The sequence below is a fragment of the Primulina eburnea genome, unplaced genomic scaffold, assembly GCF_022965805.1.
Source record: "Primulina eburnea isolate SZY01 unplaced genomic scaffold, ASM2296580v1 ctg567_ERROPOS1600000+, whole genome shotgun sequence".
Lineage (NCBI taxonomy): Eukaryota > Viridiplantae > Streptophyta > Magnoliopsida > Lamiales > Gesneriaceae > Primulina > Primulina eburnea.
Genome location: NW_027331355.1, coordinates 315828 through 331847, shown reverse-complemented (window position 1 = coordinate 331847; position 16020 = coordinate 315828). Strand labels below are relative to the sequence as shown.

At 35.5% G+C, this 16020-nt stretch overlaps 1 protein-coding gene across 2 annotated transcripts; it reads right to left on the bottom strand.

Moving 5' to 3' along the window:
* Positions 1–5823: 5823 nt before the first annotated feature.
* LOC140821443 (uncharacterized) lies at positions 5824–8016 on the bottom strand. 2 transcript variants are annotated; one of them, XM_073181942.1, is made up of 3 exons: positions 7450–8016; positions 6629–7350; positions 5824–6459 (listed from the first exon to the last, which is right to left on the bottom strand). In XM_073181942.1, the coding sequence occupies exons 1-2, from the start codon at positions 7759–7761 to the stop codon at positions 6655–6657; spliced, it is 1008 nt and encodes a 335-aa protein (XP_073038043.1). In that variant the 5' UTR covers positions 7762–8016; the 3' UTR covers positions 5824–6459; positions 6629–6654. The 2 variants fall into 2 exon arrangements, with proteins under 2 accessions (XP_073038043.1, XP_073038042.1); XM_073181941.1 differs by having other exon boundaries at positions 5824–7350.
* Between the last annotated feature and the right edge of the window lie 8004 nt (positions 8017–16020).

The following is a 16020-nucleotide window of genomic DNA, read 5'->3' as shown; positions in this document are numbered from 1 at the left end:
AACAAAATCCAGTTACTATACATGATTTAGTTAAAGAGATTGATAATCTTAAAGAACAAGTAAAAATTTTACACAATAACAATAATAGTTTAAATTATCGTATTTCAGTTATTGAAAATAATAATAATTCAATTTCTGAAAGTTTTAAAATATTCAAGATATTTCATTTCCTGATAATAATCAGAAACATTTATCTGTTTTGAGTATGATAATATCTCAAAAATTGTATACTAATATTACTTTATTAATTGATAAGTCTTATAAAAAGAATTTCATTGCTATAATAGATAGTGGTGCAGATTTAAATGTTATACAGGAAGGATTAATTCCTACAAAATATTTTCATAAAACTACTCATTCTCTTTCGCATGCAGGAGGAGAACCTTTAGAAATAAATTATAAATTACCTAAAGCTTATATTTGCAAAGATAAAAACTGTATTCAAACCAGTTTTTTACTAGCGAAAGATATTTCTAGCCAACTTATACTTGGTCTTCCTTTTATTTATCAAATATATCCTTTAACCTATGTTGATGAAACAGGTATTATAGGGACTTTTCAAGGTAATCCTATTTCCTTTAAGTTTATAACTAAACCTGTTCATAGAATTTTAAATGAATTACAAGAACAGATTGAAAGAAAAACCTTTCAAATAAATTCTTTAAAAGAAGAAATAAAATTTCTTACAATAGATGATAAATTACAGAATCCTAAATTACAGGAAAAAAATTAAAACTATTTATAATAAATTTTCATTAGAAATATGTAATGATCTTCCTAATGCTTTTTGGGATAGAAAAAAACATATTATTTCTCTTCCTTATGAAGATGATTTTTAGGAAAGAAATATTCCTACTAAGGCTCATCCTTGTCAAATGAATTCTGAATATTTAGAATTATGCAAGAATGAAATTCATTCTTTGTTAGATAAAGGTTTAATAAAACCTTCTCAATCTCTTTGGTCATGTACTGCTTTCTATGTTAATAAACATTCTGAACAAGAAAGAGGTGTTCCTAGATTAGTCATAAACTATAAACCCCTTAATAAGGTTTTAAAATGGATTAAACATCCTATTCCTAATAAAAAAGATTTATTAGACAGATTAGTTCATGTAATCATATTTTCAAAATTTGATTTAAAATCAGGATTTTTGCAGATTCAAATAAAAGAATCTGATAGATATAAAACTGCTTTTAATGTTCCTATAGGACATTATGAATGGACAGTAATGCCATTTGGCCTTAAAAACGCCCCTTCAGAATTTCAACAAATAATGAATGATATTTTTTATAACTATAGCAATTTTATAATTGTTTATATAGATGATATCTTAGAATTTTCTAATGACATTGAAACACATTTTAAACATTTAGAAATGTTTAAAAATATTGTTATTCAAAATGGATTAGTTATTTCAAAATCTAAAATGATTTTATTTCAAACTAATAATCGTTTTCTTGGTCATATGATTGAAAATGGAAAAATAATTCATATTCAAAGAAGTATTGAATTCGGTTCAAAATTTCCTGATATAATAACTGATAAAACTCAGTTACAAAGATTTTTAGAGAGTCTAAATTATATTTCTCCTTATATTCAAAATCTTACTAAAGATTCTGCTATCTTATATGATAGACTTAAGAAAAATCCTTTACCTTGGACAGATAAGCATACTAAAGCTGTTCAGATTATTAAAGATAAAGTTAAGAATCTTCCTTGTCTTATGCTGGCAAATCCTTTATGGGATAAAATTGTAGAAACAGATGCCTCGGATATACGTTTTGGTGGAATTTTAAAACAAAAAGATCCCCAAAATAAACAAGAATATCTTATAAGATTTTATTCTGGGAAATGGAATAATGCCCAGAAAAATTACTCCACAGTAGCAAAAGAAATTTTAGCTATTGTTAGATGTATCTTAAAATTTCAAGATGATTTATACAATCAAAAGTTTATTATAAAAACTGACTGCAAATCTGAAAAATTTATGTTTAATAAAGATTTCAAATATGATGTATCTAAACAAATGTTTGCAAGATGGCAGGCTCATTTAGCTCCTTTTGATTTTGAGATTATTTATAAAAAGGTGAAGATAATCATCTACCTGATTTTTTAACTCGAGAATATTTATCCTAATGTTTTCATTCACAGATATGTATTCCCGAGGAAGAGGAGAGTCCTCTTATAGAGGGCGAGGTGGCAGGGGAAAACCCCCTAATATTATAGCACAGCATGGCAAACAGAGGCTAATAGCCCAGAACTTATCAAGTTCATCAGCCAGTAATACTGAGCAGAATACTGAATTATATAATGAGTTTCCAGAATTTTTGAAACAAAAGAATAATACAGATTCTCAGTCTTCAGCATCATATGCTAATAGCATCAAAGAAGATGATAATAATTCAGCTCTTTATACAGAGACAAAACATCGTGAATTAATTCTTCTTATAGAAGAAAAAGATCTTCAATGGGAAAAAACTCCATGGACTATCATGGATAGATATTTAACCAATACATCATATGTATATGGTGCTTATAAGCAAAGAGGATTTTATGAAAATCTTCTCATATCTACAAAAAGTGTTGATATAACTCAATTTTTTAGTAATACTCAACAAAAAGGAAGTTATAACTTCTCAAAATTCATTATCAAAAAGATTATATCTATTGAAGAATGGGGTATATCTCCATTAGTTGAAAAAGAATTTTATTCTGAACCTCATAAAATGAGTTTCAAATTCAATTTTTGGGATTACGTTGAAAGTTTTAATAAAACTTTATTTTATGAAAATGAGAAGAAGAAACATACTTGGTTTCTGAAGATATGTGAAAATATTTTTCATCATACTATTCCAAATTGGTTTTATATATGGTGGAAAATATTTGGTCCATCTGCAAAGATTTTGCCAGAGGTTTTTATAAAACCTATGAACACATGGTTAAATGTGTCCCCATGCATAAAGAAATCTTTTTCTGAACATTGGATTGACGGCAAGACTCTATGTCTATTCTTCATGGAATTTGAAATTCCATGGATCTGGAGATGGCAACCAGAATGTGATTATACTGAGGAAGGTATCCCTTGTTTAAAAAGAGTCAGTTATACTAAATTATGGGATAAAATGTTACGAGAGGATCCAGCAACTGGAAAACTTCATGGTCATGAAACTCTTCTAACTATGGAGGAAAAAATTTCTTTATATCAGAAAGAATTCCATAATCAACAGGAAAAAGAGAAAGACTCTATGAGTCCTTTCAAGATTTTGACTCAGAAATATTCTGACATCTATTCCAAAGAAAAGATGCTTGAAGTTTATATTGAGGAAATGAAAAAGGATTTATACTCCAACATTGGATGTTCAGATTCAAAATCAGATAAATCAATGGCTTCCGAATCAAGTGACAATCAATTTATTCATTTAATGAAGATGCATGATGCTCAAGACCCTGAGGATGATATTCCTCAATTTTCTCAAATAAATGATATTTTTGAGAATTTGAAGAATTCTTTAAAAGAAAATATTAAAGAAGATTAAAATTGTCAGATGAAGAATCTGAAGCTGGTGGAATATCACATCTCATCATGGCATATCGTGACAAAAAGTGGGTGGCATAACACTGTAGACTTTTTGAATTTATAGCATGTTATTATTTGCTTTAATAAAGCTTGTACTATTTACTTTAATAAAGTATTGTACTGTTTTTATTTTAAGATGGAATCCGGGATTTCATGTCCGGCTCTTCTATCTATTTATAGGATCATTCTGTGTCTTTAGGAGGACACGGTCGAGTTTGCTCCCCTCTCTACTCTCTCTTGTACACAACCCTTATGAAGTTAATCAATAAAAGTTTGAAGTTCTGTTTACAACTTTGTAAGTTTACTGTTTTTATTTTCTGTTTTTATTTATTATTTTAAATTTTATATTTCAGAGATTAGCCTGAATGACAGGCTAAAGCATTCGTGCTAAATTATTTTCCTTACTATGACATGATCTATATTTATTTGTAACTTGGAATCAGATTGATATAATAAAATATTTATTTAAATTTCTGGAATCTAATGTAATATAAGAGTCTTTGGTTAGAACATAAGGTAAGAAGATGAACCAAGAAATGGTTAACACAAGGTTCGAGTTTATCCGAGAAAAATAAATTCATGTTGTAGCCCTTCAGCCTGCTTAGCCGAGAAATGGCGTTTAAGGCGTTTCTGGGTGATTTTTTATGAATTTATGATTCTTTGGGCCCTTGGTAAATCCTCTGTTGTTTAATTTCTTTGGAATATCTTTCGTAAATCCTTTTATGTTTCGTAAAATTCCAAATAAGAATATTATATTCATTATTATTCTGGAGTTTAAATTTCTCCTTTTCTTAGCTCAATTTGAGTTGAAGATGGTATATAGATACTATATATATAGTGTATTATCAAAAGTTGATAAATACATAATATAATAATAATATGAGAATTTTAATTAATGAAAATTAAGAGTCCTGATGACATTCAACTTGTGTATTTATAAATATGGTATCAAAAGTTGATAAATATAACACACTGTCTGTATACACAAAATACACAACACAAAATTCCTCCTCTCTTCGATACATAAATTTTTTTGGTGGTGAAGTCTCAAGATTTTTTAAATTCGAGATTCTCAGTCTCAACATAAGTTTGTTTAAGAATAAAGTTTCCGATCATGGACCCAATTTGACGATCAAAAGATAGAGATTCGTTCGACGGGAGATACAATAAGAGCCATATTCGTTAATCTCGAACTGGTTTGGAGTCCAACGTTTAAAACACACAGATATACAATCTAAACGCTCTATGGATGTTTGAGTAACATACGACGCCCAAAGAAAATTTCGAAAGTCGAAACTAAAATTTTAATGTTCTGCTGCTCATTATGTAACGTCCTAGATTCGACGACTGTCCTCACTGTATCAAGAAGGGTCTTTTCAGCGTGCTTATATCCTCACTCACACGCACCCTAGGAAACCTCCAGGAGGTCACCCATCCCAAAATTGCCCCAAGTCAAGCACGCTTAACTTTGGAGTTCTTATGTGATAAGCTACCGAAGAGAAGATGCACCTTCGTGATATGAGTAGTATCAATCAAATCTTTTAAGCCCTCTTCAACTGTACAGTCCATTACATTGAACAGTCTCGGAATCTCTATCCTTCCGGTGTAAGAACGGTTCATTCATGTTCCCTCCACCTAGAAGCCTGCCAGGAGCCGCTCATTGTCCGTGCCACCTCATCGCACCGGCGATCAGCCCCCGCCCTCTTCGGCCCCGGGCCTCACATGCCCACCAGCTTCTGCTTGGTTCGTCCCCGAACCATACCCTACTCGGAGAGGTCGGCTCTGATACCACTTGTAACGCCCCAGATTCGACGACTGTCCTCACTGTATCAAGATGGGTCTTTCCAGCATGTTTATGTCCTCACTCACATGCACCATAGGAAACTTCCCAGGAGGTCACCCATCCCAAAATTGCCCCAAGTCAAGCACGCTTAAATTTGAAGTTCTTATGTGATAAGCTACCGAAAAGAAGATGCATCTTCGTGATATGAGTAGTATCAATCAAATCTTTTAAGCCCTCTTCAACTGTACAGTCCATTACATTGAACAGTCTCGGAATCCATCTCCTTTCGGTGTAAGAACCGTTCATTCATGTTCCCTCCACCTTGAAACCTGCCAGGAGCCGCTCATTGTTCGTGCCACCTCATGGCACCGGCGATAACCTCCCGCCCTCTTCGGCCCCGGGCCTCACACATTAGGTGCGAGAAATTGGTGCCCTAACAATGTGAAGACAAGTAGACAACAAGGTTGGTAAGATACAGATGTTTTCGGCACGAAGACAAAAGTGTTTATTGAAACAAATACAAGAGACTCCATGAAAGCTGCTATAATCCTGCACATTGATTGGTACACTGCTTCTTAACAAAATTTAAGGCATGAATAGATCTTTATTTCCCAAAAGATGGTCCATATCTCTCTCCATTTAGAAGTGCTTGCGTATCATAGATTTTGTTTCCCGGAGCCACGCCGATGTTTATGTGTGAATTGAATAGCAGTAGGCACGTGACTGCTTCCTGACTTCAAGATTCCTGACACAGCCTCGCGAGCCTACGCAATCACTCCTAACCAGGCATGAAAAATGGTAGCATACTATTTGGTGAATTCCAAAGATCCATTTCCTACTGTTTGCCACATAATCAACACTTTATGCACCAATTTGGAAGATGGCAAACTTGGCATGTACCAATGGACCAGTAACAGTCTTACACTGACCCAGGCCTCAAATCTGGAGCAATTGTAAACCAGTTGGTCACCGCAGCTAAGCATTCTCGTTTCAATCCACCAAACGGTGCCACGCATCCTCGACGGTTCTATTGATAACGTTTCAACAATTGTTTTCTTGTGGCAATGCATCCACAGATCACTGCAACCGTGTTACCCTCTGTGTATCGGTTTAATAATATAACACTATCAGGCAACTAAATGAATATAAAGAGAGAACAAACGTGAAAGTGTTACTAATTACTCATGACACACATATGTAACATTCAAATAATTGCCTCCAAGTTACAACTAGACACAAGTAACATTTCCATAGAATATCAGAATACCGTGAAAACACAATATCAGCAGCTTGTTAACCAATCCTCTGCCTCTTCTGAACATTAAAATCACACAAATCCATAACCCTTTTTCTAACCCGAGACACCCACATCGTGAGACCCACAACCGCAAAGAAGCGGATACTGCCAGCATTACTTTGTTGAACAGAACATGATTCAACGCAAGTTTCAGAATGGTTAGTGTCATGGTGGAAAAAAAGAGATACCACACTCTCACGGTCAACAAGATGTTCAAATAAATAATTTGGATTAGTTAACATGTCACTTAAGGCCTGATGGGTCGGTGAATAAACTGGGCCTTGATCCGGGACAGTCAAAGATGGATGACACGAGGGATAGAAGCCAAGATCATTTGGTGAACGAATTGGACCCTGGTAAGTGATAGCACAAAACGCCTGATTAGAACCAAGAGCAATCGGTGAAGAATTTGGGCCCTGATCAGGCACTGGCAAAGATGGATCACGTATTTGTTGCATTTTTTCTGAGCCAATATAGCTAAAATTGCTTGAAGGACACATAAAAGGACCGATTGTCGGAGATGAAGTATCTGGTTCTATTGTAGCATATGCATCATTACGTACAGAGTCTGTGGCAACACAAATGTCATGGGATTCATAAGGAAATTGATGCACAAGAGAAGTTTCATCATCAACAAAGGTTATGTCCTTTCGATTTTCAAATGCAAGTAAAAGCGACTCCCGTGCACTAGCCTGTTAGAAGACAAATATCAATTAGTAAAACATGACCATTAACCTGAATTCAATCATTCCTCTTAAATAAGATGAAAATTATATATAATAAAAGAAGACCTGTTCAACTTCAGATAGATTGTCAAGATGAACATAATTGGAGTTGCGGACTATCCCCATTAATTGGCCAACAACATCAAATGCCACAACAAAATTAAATTTAGAAGGAGAGCTATACAAATAGATCTTTTTATCATCAATAATGCATGTATGAGCATGGTCCACTATGGCCTTCCACACCTTAGAACCTTTGAAAATCTGTAGATATCCCACAAAGATTACACAGATCGTGCCAAAGGATGAAGACAGTTCAGATGTGCGAAATTTCCTTTTGAAAAAGAAAATGACAGATAACATAAACACCAACTTCATTAATTTAAAATAACATGTATTTACTTTTTCAGAAGTGACCCACCAATCATGAGCAGAAGTTCCAGAAAACTAAATTGCAATGAGTAAAAATCAAGAACTGATTATTGAACCACCTTTAGCTGACTAATATCTAGCACCCTTTACTCAATAATGTACAAAGGACAGACAAAAGGACTGCATTTATGATTTTACTCCAGAAGTATAATGAAAAATAGGATAGTGCAGAGGTACTAACTTTCCCTAGCCTCTATCGACCAATAGTGTAAAGGCCCGTATTTCGTATTCATAAATTTGCAGAATTATTAAAAAATTTCTAAATAAATAATTATCTTGTCTCATTTAATTAAAATAAACATGTAAATAATTTTAACTTTAAAATAACAGCGGAAGTAAATATTGTTTTCAACCAACAATTTAAAAATAATCCAACGTAAACATCAATTTAAAAATAATCCAACGTATTAAAACTGAGTTTGAATAATAAAAGGTGCATAAACTAAATCATGAGGTCCTCGGGTTTACTACTGCTGTCCCAAGATCGCTCACTGGTCTCCGCCCGCGTTCTCGACCTCATCAATACCTACAACAATCAAGTCTAGTGAGTCTAAAGACTCAACATATATATATCGTGAATAACAAGTAATATATATCATGAAATCGCATGCAACGTAAAAATAAAGTATCGTAAAACGTACGGTGAAAATCGTATCATGAATAATTATAACTACGTGCATATCTGAAAATTCATACGTAAAAGATTTGGTCAATAGAGCTCTGTCATAACATATCATAGTTTTCTGGTAGAGATAATGTTTCTAAACAAGTGGCCCATAACATAGCGTAAGCGTCTGATCAGACTAAACCACAATATACTGGGCGGTAGAGATCAATCACAGCCCTTGGACTGGATGTCCGTACCCATACATAATCATAAACCGGTCTGAAGTCACCGGGTGGAGAGGTCCTCGGTTGCGCCTACTGACTTCCAAACCCATAAACGTAAGGTGGCCACAAGACATATAACATATATCTCAAAAATAAACATTTTATATTTTTATGCATGTACTATAATTATAACCTTATTTTTACCGGATGAGTTGGATCGTTCCCAGGCTTGCTGCGACTTAATTCTAATATGTGACACATGCAATAAATCTTAACTTGACAAAAACTTAACAATCGAACTAAAAACGAGACGAATAGAACCAATAACTTGATTTTTAATCATGGCTTTGTACCAACCCGATCCAACATTAAACCGACGTTTAACCATGATTAAAATACCCCAAACATACTGAAAAATATGCATAATGACTGTAAAACACGAAAATGGGTAAAAGGAATCCAAAAACATAAAACACTCTTTCGAGAGTCATTTTGGCACCTTTCACCGTAAATTCTCGTACGACCTCTAAACTCGATCAAATCACGAACGGCCAAAAACATGACTTTCCTAACTTGTTAAGGTAGTTTCCAGTTCAAGGCCATGGGCTAAAAGCCAACCAAGAACTCAAACCACCTCCTAAACCGCGACGCAAAGTTGCTGTCAAAAAGGCAGCAGTAACAGCTTGTGTCTTTTGTAGTGTAAATCCTGAATTTTATGAATATGGGATTGGACCACCGCTCAAGGACTCTTACCAACATCCTAAGGCATGGCTTGGACCATGGCTAAGGGCTAAAAGCCAACCACAAACCCAGCAAATACTTATGTCATTCCAAAGCTCCTACTGAGAACCCAAATTATGTGCATTGTGATGTGTTTGTAATGTTTGCTGTCTTGGATCGTTCCAGTGGCTGTATGGTCAACCATGGCTCGTTCTAGACATGATGGAGTGTTGTATGAACCATGGATATGGGCTACAAGCCAGCCACAGCCCATCCCAACACCTCAAAACCGAAGTTACTCACACAAACCAGAAACAGAAATTTTTCGAGTGATGCTTGTGTTGTTGTTTTAAAAATCTTATGGAACCATGAACCAAGCTTTGAAAGGACACCTTGGTCACGTCCTAGACATGATATGGAAGGGTTATAATCATGGCTACAGTCCCTAGGACAGCCATGATTTGAACTCTCACCCAAAACAACCAAATGATAAAACCTTGACTCCAATTCTGCACTTAAGGGAAAAGTTGCTGTCATTTATTTGTTTATGCGTGTATGGGCTTGAACCATTGAACAAAAAACACCCTAACACATTATAATTCATGCCTAGTAGCAGCCATGTGAGCCTGGAACCGAAGCAACACCCTGTAATCAACAAAACATCTCAAACCGTGAAGTTGGAAACAAAAGAGTTTATAAAAATCTGTGCAGATTTTTTTGAAAATGTTGCTGCCACAAATTCGTTTTGCCTCATGAATCTTGAACTTATAATGTTTAAAAATATTTATAGGACTTGATTGAAGAGAAAAGAAACAACATATACATGCCTGGAATTTGTTTTGACACAAAACAAATTGTAGATTAGAGTGATGCTTAGTCATAGGTTGTTAGTTGTTACCTTATACTTAGGAACTTTAGTTAGGCTGTTTTTTAGATCCTATTTTCTTGCACTTTGTAACTCTATTTCACTGACCTTCGCTGATTAATGGAGTAAGAGATTTTATTCTCGAAATCACATGGTATCAGAGCCAGCAAACTAGGGTTTCTATCCTATGGCTAACAAATCCGATTCGGGAACCACATCCCCCTATACACCTGGTCAATCCAATATGCCGAGTGATTCTGTTCATTCATCGATGCAAGTCACTGTGCATAAATTGAATGGTCAGAATTATCCTGAATGGTCCCAATCCGTGAAACTTGCCATTGATGGTAGGGGAAAATTGGGCTATTTAACAGGAGAAACCAAGGAGCCGGAGTCTAAAGATCCTAGCTACATAGCATGGCGTTCGGAAAACTCCCTCATTATGGCTTGGCTGCTCAATTCCATGGACACCTCAATTGCAAAGCCTCATCTATTTATGCGGTTTGCTAAGGAGGTATGGGACTCTGTCCGAGAAACTTACTCTGACTTGGAGAATTCTTCCCAGATTTTCGAGTTGAAGACTCGCCTGTGGCAATCCAAGCAAGGAAATCGTGACGTCACCAGCTACTATAATGAGATGGTGGCATGGTGGCAAGAACTAGATCAATATCATGATGATATATGGGAGAGCCTAGCGGATTTTCTTAAACAGAAGAAACGTGAAGAGAATGACCGAATCTTCATGCTGCTTGTCGGGATTCATCGCAACCTAGATGATGTTAAGGGGCGAATTCTCGGCCGCCATCCTCTTCCTTCTATCAGAGAAGTATTTTCTGAAATTCGACTGGAGGAGAGTCGCAGAAAAATCATGAACAACAATGATCCTTCTGAAACAGACACCAGCTCCGATATCTCAAAGGTCTCTGGATCTGATATGTCCGCACTTTTCATAAAAATGGGTGAAAAAGGGGCTGAGTCCAGTGGTGACAGAAAACGGAAGCCCTGGTGTGACTTCTGCAAAAAATTCTGGCATACACGTGAAACTTGCTGGAAGATACATGGGAAACCACCTGGTGGGAAGCCACCTCATCCTGAGCGCGCTTTTCAAACCATGGCTGATCCTTCTCAAGAGCACCTTATCAACTCGGGGCAGTCTCAATTCACAAAGGAACAAATAGAGCAATTGTTGAATTTATTGCAGCCATCTCAAGATAAATCTTCCTGCACTCTTGTTCACAATGGTAACACTGAACTATTGTCATCCCTTGTTTGTTCTCAATCAAAGACCACCTGGATTATTGATTCAGGGGCCTCTGACCACATGACTAGTTGCTCTAGTTTTTTCTTCTCATATAAACCTTGTGCAGGAAATCGCAAAGTTAGAATAGCAGATGGTTCCTTTTCTGCTATTGCTGGTATAGGCGATATCAAAATTTCTGATGTGCTAACCTTGTCTAATGTTCTGCATGTACCTAAATTATCATATAACCTTGTCTCTATCAGTAAACTCACATCCACTCTTAACTGTTATGCCACTTTTCTCTCCTCCCATTGTGAATTTCAGGATCTGGCCTCGAGAATGATGATTGGCAGTGCTAAGGAGTGTGATGGTTTTTACATTTTAGATGAGGGAATGTACTCGAATAAGGAGGCTCGACAGAATTCTTGCCTGCAAATTGCTTCAGATTTCAGTAATGATGAGATTTATCTATGGCATTTTAGACTAGGTCATGCAAATTTTCATTATTTAAAACATCTGTTTCCTGCTTTATTTCGTCATAAAAATCCTTCTTCTTTTCAGTGTGAAATTTGTGTGTTATCCAAGCATCATCGCAGTACATATCCTCCACGAGTTTATACACCTTCAAAACCTTTTGCTCTAGTACATAGTGATCTTTGGGGTCCTTCAAGAGTGTCTACGTGTCATGGAAAACGTTGGTTTATTACTCTAATCGATGATCACACGAGAGTCAGTTGGGTTTATTTACTCAAAGACAAATCTGAAGTCGAAGTCGTTTTCAAAACATTTTATTATATGGTTCAAAATCAATTTAATACGAGTATACAGATTTTAAAAAGTGATAATGGTCGTGAATATTTTTCCCAAGCCTTAGGAAAATTTTGTGACGAAAAAGGAATTGTTCAACAGAGTTCTTGTAATGACACTCCTCAACAGAATGGCGTTGCCGAGAGGAAGAATAGACACCTTCTTGAGATAAGTCGTGCCTTACTTTTCTCTACTAAAGTTCCTAAATATTTGTGGGGAGAGGCGGTTTTGCAAGCCACCTATCTAATGAACAGATTGCCATCTAAAATCCTCAAGTTTCAAACACCAATCACTTGTCTTCAAAATCTGTTTCCACAATCTCGTCTGTTTAATGATACTATGTCCTTGAAAATATTTGGATGCACTGTATTTACTAGGAATCCAGTCAGGAACACTAGTAAACTTGACCCAAAAGCTCGAAAATGTGTGTTTGTTGGGATTGCTCCGAATCAAAAAGGGTACAAGTGCTTTGACCCCACTCTTCAAAAATTTTTTGTCTCAATGGATGTTAAATTCTTTGAAAATATTCCTTTTTTTCGTCCTAATCTTCAGGGGGAGAAATTGGTTGAAGATTCAAAATTGAAAAATCTAGGAATATCAACTAATAGTTTTAATCTTCATCACAACCTCAGAGACATTGCAAATAACAAAAGCTGTGATCCCTTATTAAATCTAGACTTTCTAGATTCTGCCTCTAGCAGCAAATGTGAAAGTTTAATGCAAACAGAAGAGATAAATATGAAAGAAAATCTAGAGCTAGCTAACCAAAGTAACACTTCCTCCAGCCTAGATCATATTGAATCTCAACAGCTACTGGAAGCAGAATGCGATAATCAGAATAGAAAACTATTTGGGCAAATATATGAGAGGAAGTTCCCTCATCGACAAAGTGAAGCCGCTGCACCCTTGCCGTGTCAAGAATCTGAATCAGGACCGGAAAATGAAGTTGGTAACTCTTCTGTCTCTTCTAACTCTAAGCTTGATTTGCTAATAGCACTTAGAAAAGAAAAAAGGTCTTGTGTTAAATATCCTATGACTCAGTTTGTATCTAACTCGAAACTCTCATCTTCGTTTGCTGTTTTCACAACCAATGTCTCAAATATTCAGATTCCAAACAACATACAGGAAGCTCTAAATGTTCCAGAGTGGAGACAGGCTGTTCTTGAGGAGATGAATGCACTTGAGAAAAATCAGACATGGAAACTTGAAGAACTTCCAAAGAATACTCCCACAGTTGGCTGCAAATGGGTTTTCACACCAAAATTCAATGTCGACGGAACACTTGAAAGACACAAAGCTCGACTAGTAGCCAAGGATTTACACAAACCTATGGCATTGACTACATGGAGACCTTTGCTCCTGTAGCCAAACTCAACACCGTTCGAATATTGTTATCTATTGCAGCAAATTTAGACTGGCCTTTACGACAGTTCGACATAAAAAATGCATTCTTGAATGGTACATTGGAGGAAGAAGTCTATATGCTTCCACCACCAGGTTTCGAAAACAAATTTGGAGCTAAAGTATGCAAATTGGAAAAGGCGTTGTATGGACTCAAGCAGTCTCCGCGCGCGTGGTTTGAGAGATTCACGCAAGTGGTAAAGAAACAGGGATATTCTCAAGCACAATCTGACCATACCTTGTTTACTCGCTACTCGAACAATGGACAGATTGCAATCTTGATTGTTTATGTAGATGATATACTTCTCACTGGAAGTGATCAAGAAGAATTGGAAGCAATGAAGAACAAACTCTCCAAAGAATTTGAGATCAAAGATCTAGGAGAAATGAAGTATTTTCTAGCTATGGAGGTTGCACGGTCTAAAAAGGGAATTATTGTCTCTCAACGGAAGTACATTATGGATCTCTTAAAGGACACAGGAATGAGTGGTTGTCGTCCTATAGATACTCCTATAGACCCGAACAAGAAGCTTGGTAATGTCAACCAAGGCAACTTGGTGAATATTCAGCAATACCAGCGACTCGTTGGAAGACTTATATACCTCTCTCACACACGGCCTGATATTGCATTTGCTGTAAGCATGGTGAGTCAATTTATGCACTGTCCTTATAAAGAGCACCTCGAGGCCGTATATCGAATATTGAGGTATTTAAAGAGTAGTCCGGGGAAAGATCTTTTTTTCAGAAAGGGAGATAATAGGAGCATCGAAGTCTTTACGGATGCCGATTGGGCTGGTTCCATCACAGACAGAAAGTCAACTTCGGGATATTGTACCTACGTATGGGGAAACTTGGTAACGTGGAGAAGTAAAAAGCAAAATGTTGTTGCTCGGAGTAGTGCAGAGGCTGAATACAGAGCAATGGCTAATGGAATTTGTGAGATTCTATGGATAAAACGAGTTCTCGAGGAACTGAAACTGGAAGCCAATCTTCCTATTAAAGTTTTTTGCGACAACAAAGCTTCCATAAGCATTGCACACAACCCAGTTCAACATGACAGGACCAAACATATAGAGGTTGATCGACATTTCATAAAGGAGAAGTTGGAAGCAGGAGTCATTTGTATTCCTTTCTTGAAGTCTGAAGATCAGACCGCAGACATCCTAACAAAGGGTTTATTCAAACCTACATTTGATTTTCTTGTAAACAAGTTGGGCATGTATGATATTTATGAACCAACTTGAGGGGGAGTGTAGATTAGAGTGATGCTTAGTCATAGGTTGTTAGTTGTTACCTTATACTTAGGAACTTTAGTTAGGCTGTTTTTTAGATCCTATTTTCTTGCACTTTGTAACTCTATTTAACTGACCTTCGCTGATTAATGGAGTAAGAGATTTTATTCTCGAAATCACACAAATCAATACGACGAAGACGAGCGACGGAACCGAGTTGGATTCTCTTCTTATTTTCTGCTGCTATACTCGATTACTTTAGCTGCTGTTATCACGTTTCTAAGCTGCTAAATCTGATATGTTTCGAAGCTTATGGTTGTAGGGAAGGTAAGGGATGAGGGTGAATGATATAGGAGGTGTTAAAGATGCTATAATACACATTAAGTTGGGGGTTACAAGTCAAGAATTTGAATGGGTTTGAAATGATTCTCCTTCCTTGTTGCCATGAGTTTTGTTCTTATTATTCTGCACTATAATTTGCTAAGGTAATGGTTTGAGGAAAAATTATGTGAATTATAGTGTTTGAATTTATTTATTTGTGAATTAAAATGGTCAAAGGAATGAACACACCATGAAGTCTTATTATAGGTACTTTGAAAGGAAAAGTTACTATACCTTTGAATTGTATTGACCAAATTCCAACTTATTTTGAATGGTATTTTATGGTTTAAATTTGCATTTTAATTGTTTAAGATTTTAAACCTCAAATATATATATTGTAATGCATTAACCAATTAATTTAGTTAAGAATATTGCATGGCATTCATGACTTCAAATTTAAATGCTTTAAGGCTATGTTTACTTTCTTGAATATTTTATACCTAGATTAATTCACCTTCATTTGTTCACATATTTTAATTTAAGCCTTAATTAAATATTGAACCTAAAAGAATTTATTTAACAACTTAGCTCTAATTAATTTAAATGAATCCTAAAACATTTTATTTCTTTAAATTAAATTATTCTTTGACTAAAATTAAATTTAGGAATATTTTCTTATTATTAATCTTATCTCTAATCTCCAAACTCCGGTCCGACCTCTCGTATTTATCCTGAAAAGCTAAAACTAAACATCTACTTTTAAAATAAATAAAATACTTCATATATTC

Coding starts and splice junctions, on each gene's coding strand:
- LOC140821443 (XM_073181941.1), bottom strand. CDS start 7,761: ATGAAGTTGGTGTTTATGTTATCTGTCATTTTCTTTTTCAAAAGGAAA. Junction 7,351..7,449: donor ATCTATCTGAAGTTGAACAG/GTCTTCTTTTAT, acceptor GTCTTCTAACAG/GCTAGTGCACGGGAGTCGCT.